The sequence below is a fragment of the Nelumbo lutea genome, chromosome 3, assembly GCF_056320005.1.
Source record: "Nelumbo lutea isolate HS-2025 chromosome 3, American lotus-T2T, whole genome shotgun sequence".
Classification (NCBI taxonomy): Eukaryota; Viridiplantae; Streptophyta; class Magnoliopsida; order Proteales; family Nelumbonaceae; genus Nelumbo; species Nelumbo lutea.
In genome coordinates, this window is record NC_142686.1 from 39,372,079 (window position 1) to 39,378,205 (window position 6,127).

Here is a 6,127-nt window from a genome sequence, read left to right on the forward strand (position 1 = left end):
TATCTACTTCCTTCTCGGATAAATTAAGAAAAATCAAATGAAATCATAAATTTATATCTATCACAAAGAAACCGTACCCATTAGAGAAACTGAGATGGCTTCGATATTATATTTAGGAAATTAATTAAATCATAAATTATTCAAATAAATATGAGAAAGGATAATTTAAGTATTTAACAAATTTTAAACAGCTGGTTGAGAACGGAATTCTAACGGGGGGGGGGGGTATTTTTCAATGTAAAAGTCGCAAATGCAAAGCTCGGAACTCGGATACTATTTGTCACTAACCCCGTAGTATGGGTGCATTTGTAATTTACACTAAAATTTCAAATACAGACGTTCTTAACTAAGTGGCCGATTTTTACGGTCACGATAAAACGTAGCGTAAATTAGGTGTTAAAAGTCGGTTATCTGTTGCCTGTTGGTTATTTAAACCCCAAACCCTCCTCTCATTGACTTATTCTTTATTCACATATCTCTCGTTCTCGCGTTAGGGTTTTGTGTTCTGTTTCGGCTGGAGAAAAGAAGTATGTTTTAGGGTTTGTTATGTGTTGTAAATATTTTCTTCTGCTTCTGTTATCTTCCTTTATTCTTTCTTTTTTAGTTTCAGACGAGGTTAGGCATAATGTTTTTCTTCTTCCTTAGATGCAATATTTGGTTAGGGTTTCTGTTTTCTCAAATCTTATCTATTTATCGTTTTTCTCTATTTCTTTTTCTTTCCTTGTTTGAAGATTCTTCTCTCATAATGGGATTTTGATTCTAGGGTTCTAAAGCGATTAGGGTTTTGCTTTTACATTAATATTTGGTTTTCGCTTTTTATTTTGCACTGTAGGGTTTCTCAAAGGGTTTTTAGGGGAGATTGCGACGATGAGGCCGGTGTTTTGTGGTAATTTCGAGTACGAGACTCGCCAGTCTGATCTAGAGCGCCTGTTCTCTAAATACGGAAGGGTCGAGCGCGTGGATATGAAATCCGGTAAATCCAGTCTGTTCTTTGCTTCAGAATCGTTGTTCTCGTTATATTGTTCCTTTTTGTTAATTGTTTGCTTGGTGCGCAAATATGAATCGCTGTGGAAGCTTATCATTCTAAATGTCATCTTAAATTTGGATACTCGTTGATCTTAGCATATTATGTCTAAGTAAATAAATGAGATGGTGAATTGATATATGTGATTTTCTCTCTCCTTTTAATTTAATTCTTTTATGCTATTTGGTTATGATTTTTTGGATGATAGATTTCAAGATCGCGTTCTTAGTAGGTTTTATGTTAACTGTTTATTATGGACACTAGTCGAATAATTGCTGGCTATTATGGTCAGTGATTCTGGTTATAGACGGAAACCTATTCGTACGCTGACCTAATAATGATGATGCTACAGGCTGGAATGCCCTTTCTCGCATTAATGCTATAATGTTAGTAACTGTTTGGTTTTTGGGAATTATGATATTGTTCGATGTGGATGATTGACTACAAATGTCGTAGATATATTCTGTAAACTGTCTGTCGGAGCTGGGCAGAAATTAAAAAGGAACATAGGAAAAAGGATTAACAGCAACGAAATTGCAGTTTCTCTGGGGAAAACATCCATATTGAATGTTTGTTTTGACGCAGGAACTACTACTAAGGGAAGCCGAGCTCCAATCTGAGCTCTGCAACTTCCGTGCAAATAACCACCTATTGGAAAGGGAACCTTCTTGCCTGCACATGAGCTCCTTCCACCCTCAAATGGCATCCTTCTTCATTTCCTTCACTCGATCATCAGTTACACACACACCCAAAATGCCCAAAGATGCCATTTCACAAGAATGGTCATAAAGGGATCTGCCAAATCAATCATGCCATGCCTATTCCTTCCATGATCATAAGGAGTCAATCAAGTCACTAATGCCATGGCCACTAGTGCTGAACACTTGCTGTCTGAATGGCGAAGCATGCTCAGCAATGACTTCTCAGTTCTGACTACTTGGATTTAAACTTTTTTGCCATCATCATGCTTTAGTTCATCATGCAAGGCCTCTCCATTATTCACATCCTTATGTTCATCAGCCTTCACATATTTGCAGGTGTTGTATTCTTCTGTTCTTACCAGGGGCATGAAATACTCATTTGGCTGTCATACTGACCCTCGGTGAAAATAATACCCAAGGCTTGATGTTTCCACTATTCCCACTGATTTTTCTTCTTTTTTTTGCAGGTTTTGCTTTTGTTTATTTTGATGATGAACGTGATGCTGAAGATGCGATTAGGGGTCTTGATGATACTCCCTTTGGTTACAGTAGGCGGAGGCTCTCAGTGGAGTGGGCAAGGGTAATTTCCCCTTCTGTCATGTTCTTCTTTGCATTTGTGTCGATAACGTTTCTTTCCATTTTAATTCTATTGTATTTCATGCATTTCGATAGTAGTATTTTTTTTATCAAATGATAGGTTATGTTTTGATTTGTTGGTTGTTAAGTTTGGCAAACGGTCACGTAGTACTGTAGTAGTTTGTTTCCTGAGAAACTTTCATATTTTCAGCAAGGTGATCGCGGAAGGCACAGAGAAGGGTCTAGGGCAATGGCTAACCAGAGGCCTACTAAGACGCTTTTTGTCATCAATTTTGATCCAATTCGCACAAGGATTCGTGACATTGAGAGGCACTTCGAACCGTATGGAAAGGTCCTTCATGTGCGTATCAGAAGGAACTTTGCCTTCGTGCAATTTGAAACACAAGAAGACGCTACAAAGGCCCTTGAGTGCACACACATGAGGTTGGTGTCTTTTGACATGTTTTGCTAGGACAATTATTCATTTACAATTGCATAAAAACAATTTGAAAGAGAGATGGCCGGAATTTCAACGTCTCGTTAGTGTTTTAATTAACATGGTCCTCGGGCTAAATACTTGCAGCAAGATACTAGATAGGGTGGTATCAGTTGAGTATGCTCTCAGGGATGATGGTGAGCGAAGCGACAGGCGTGATAGCCCCAGAAGAGGTGGCTACGGGAGGCGTGGGGACAGTCCCTATGGCCGTTCGGCAAGTCCACGTAGAGGCAGACCAAGTCCTGATTATGGGCGCGCACGCAGCCCAGCCTATGATAGGTACGACGGCCCCCATTACGAAAGGAACAGGAGTCCAGATTATGGAAGATACCGAAGGTAACTAAACCATTCACAAGTATTGAAAAGTTTTATTTCCACGAAAATTTGCTATCAAAATTTATGTTGTATGGGGGTGTTGATTAGGGTTTACTTTTGTTGGTTCTAGCAGCAGGTCACCGGTCCGGAGGTCAAGGACTTGACAGAGAACCGGAGACGTCAGGTTTTGAGCTTGAGGGGGAGTTGTTTTTGAACCCAACATTCTGTCTAATATGAATGACTTTTAAATTAGTAGGTAGGTTGATGTAAATTTTATGCTTATCTAGCTTGGTAGCCCTTCTCCCGAAACTATTGTAGTTTGTACTGGCGAATGATACTTGCAGGTTAGTAAAATTGAGAATTGAGGCAAATCTTGGATCTTTTCTCTCTTTTTATCACATTAGTCAAGTTACCTGGGCTTTATAACGTCGTATGAATCAGAGTGGATTATAAAAGTTATATTTTTCAGCAATGCTTATCCCACATTTGAGTGTTTTGTAGTCTTTCTGTGAGGTTTTTCTCGGCTTCAACAAGCTTGGTATTTTTCCGTTTGGTAGCGGTATGATCAGTAGATGCTTGGCGAAGCTTTAAATAAAGTTTTTTGGTTTATCGGCATGATAAATAGTCTAAAGACTCAACCTGTTTTTAACAAGTGTGGTAGACTGAGTCACTTTTTGTCTTTGAAGAGAAGATCAAAAGGCAGTAAATTCATACAAAATAACACAAAATGCAAGGTTTTGTACTCTCTAAATTTGTATTTGTACTCCTTCCAAACCGAGCTTTTTCGGCATCTCATCCGTCTGAAAAGACTTTGCTAAATTGAATTTTCATTAAACAGGATCAGGGAATGTTAAGCCATATTTTAAATTACTAAAGTCTAAATCTGTAAAAGGGCCAATTTATAGATTTCTTCCAGGCGAGTGCCGCAAGGCTGGCGCACTTTGGCTTCCCACCTCAAACTCAATGGCCACGTGCAGATTGCTCTTGATCAACCGATTGTCATGTAATAAAGACGCAAACGCGCGGTCGGATAAAAAATATTTGACTATAATCTTCTTTCAAAATATTTCACTAATTAACCATATAAGTTATAAGCTAGTCATGGGGGTCAAAGTTTGAAATTTCTGTTAAGTTGGTGTAAATTTTATAAGAGTTTGGATTGTGGAAGTTAGAACCATAGCAAGTTGATTTTACATTCATTAATATGGCTTAGTTGATACGGTATAAGTGCGTAAGAAAAATAAAATAAAGAATAAGAGAGGGAGGGTAGAGAATGAGAGAGATTTACTTTTGAGTAGGGAGAGAGAAAAGTGAGGGATATCCAAAGAAAGAGGGAGTGGGAAAAAAAGTGAATTAAATTTTTTTTCTAACAATCCATGTTGTGTTCAATATGAAATGCAGTTGGCTGTTAGAAATTTGTTGGGGTCTGAACCAACACATCATTTTAAATGTTGAGCCGGTTCTGTTTATAATTTTTTCTATTTTTATATATATTTATCATCATCATCATTTAAGCTTATATCTCACCTTTTTATAACACACCAGCCTTATCTTTGCCTCTAGCCTTTTAAAACCTTGGTGGAACAAATCTTTATATCAATTAAGAATTGGTAATGGAGTGGGGGTCATATTTCTCATTCTCAATCTCGATACTTCTGCATGATGTCTTTAAAATCAAATCATTTTTATTTCGATTGTTCAAATAGACATCAGATTTTGTTATTGCAAGCCATTGGACTATTGTTAAAGCTTGATCTTGCAACTACAAGTCTCTCTAGAGACCGGGTCCAATAGGTACAACATAGGTAGCACATTTAATGAGCATTTAATAAATATTTTGACAATTCTTAAAAGTTGTCTTTAATATTTTTGAAGGATAGGTTGGAGGTATTTCAAGGGTCATGTGTCAAAATAATTTGAAAGTACTCATTTAACGTGCTTACAATGACGTGTCTACCTGATTAGGACTCGTCTCTCTAAAACAAATGAAGTTCAAGTTTGTATTGAATTGGATATTTAAAAAAAAACATCTATCTTGTATTTATCTAGGTAATGGCCACAATCCAGAATATTGCACTCATTGCTACAAGATCGGCCATGGCATTATTTCTTGCAAGCACAACAAAGCTAACAATCGTAGGGAAGAGATTCCGATTAGCTGGCCGATGGCAATGTCAATCGAGTATAGAAAGTCCTCTTCAATTGGAAACCGGTAGATTTGAAAACTCCCTTACATTAAGAAAAAAATGGATCTGCCAAGATCCACGAGGTGTTGGCTGAATAGTTAAATAAAGATTATAATATCTTGCTAGCTGTTATAGAGCCATTTAATGTGAGCGTTAACCTACTGTCTATTCACAAACCTTTTTTGGGATTTTAGTCAAAAGTCTCACTCGGTCCCACCAATTAAAAAAAGAAATCTGACCCCTACGGTATAAGTCAGATAAATCCTATCAATGGATTGATGTCAAATTTACAGCAATTTTGATCAATGAAAAAAAACATTGGATTTTTCTCCCCTATTGCATTAGTTGTAAGGGTGGATTTTGTCGTTTCACCTTTACCAAAACTGAATGAGGATTTGGTGATCCAAAGGTAAATCCACTGGTGACGCAAGAGAATGGTTTTTGTTCTAATCTGGATAATAGAGAAAAAATGAATATGGTAGTTTAAAACTTTGGACAAGATTATGACTCTCAATCAGAAGTAGAGAGACTTGACATCATGTAGAGAACTTTAGCGGATTAGATTTGAGATTTTGTCTAAATTTCAATGGGCTCAATCCAAAGCCTGAACCTGAAACAATGTAAAATGTAACTTGGGCCAACCCAAGTTGCACCCCTAGCATCATGGAACTGAGTTTAGTGCTATGATTTCGATGGCGTTATCCAATTAATAAAAAACTTTTGGGTGATTGGTAACTATGAAGTCAAATGGTTGGAAGGAGATCTCCTGTGGGTGATTTTCAAGAAAGAAAAAGAAATGAAGAGATTTCTGCAGCAGGAACCCTAGCTA

The 6,127-nt window shown here is 37.3% G+C and overlaps 1 protein-coding gene across 4 annotated transcripts; it reads left to right on the top strand.

Annotated features, from left to right (window-relative positions):
* The first annotated feature begins 268 nt into the window (after positions 1-268).
* Positions 269-3,483, top strand: LOC148864376 (serine/arginine-rich splicing factor RS31-like). Of its 4 annotated transcripts, none has more exons than XM_088980583.1 (7): positions 357-527; positions 833-973; positions 1,610-2,061; positions 2,193-2,305; positions 2,513-2,745; positions 2,885-3,133; positions 3,243-3,483. In XM_088980583.1, the coding sequence occupies exons 3-7, from the start codon at positions 2,004-2,006 to the stop codon at positions 3,274-3,276; spliced, it is 687 nt and encodes a 228-aa protein (XP_088836709.1). In that variant the 5' UTR covers positions 357-527; positions 833-973; positions 1,610-2,003; the 3' UTR covers positions 3,277-3,483. The 4 variants fall into 4 exon arrangements, with proteins under 4 accessions (XP_088836708.1, XP_088836709.1, XP_088836707.1 ...); XM_088980584.1 differs by having other exon boundaries at positions 370-527; positions 3,246-3,483; XM_088980582.1 differs by lacking the exon at positions 1,610-2,061 and having other exon boundaries at positions 269-527; positions 3,246-3,483.
* Positions 3,484-6,127: the final 2,644 nt, after the last annotated feature.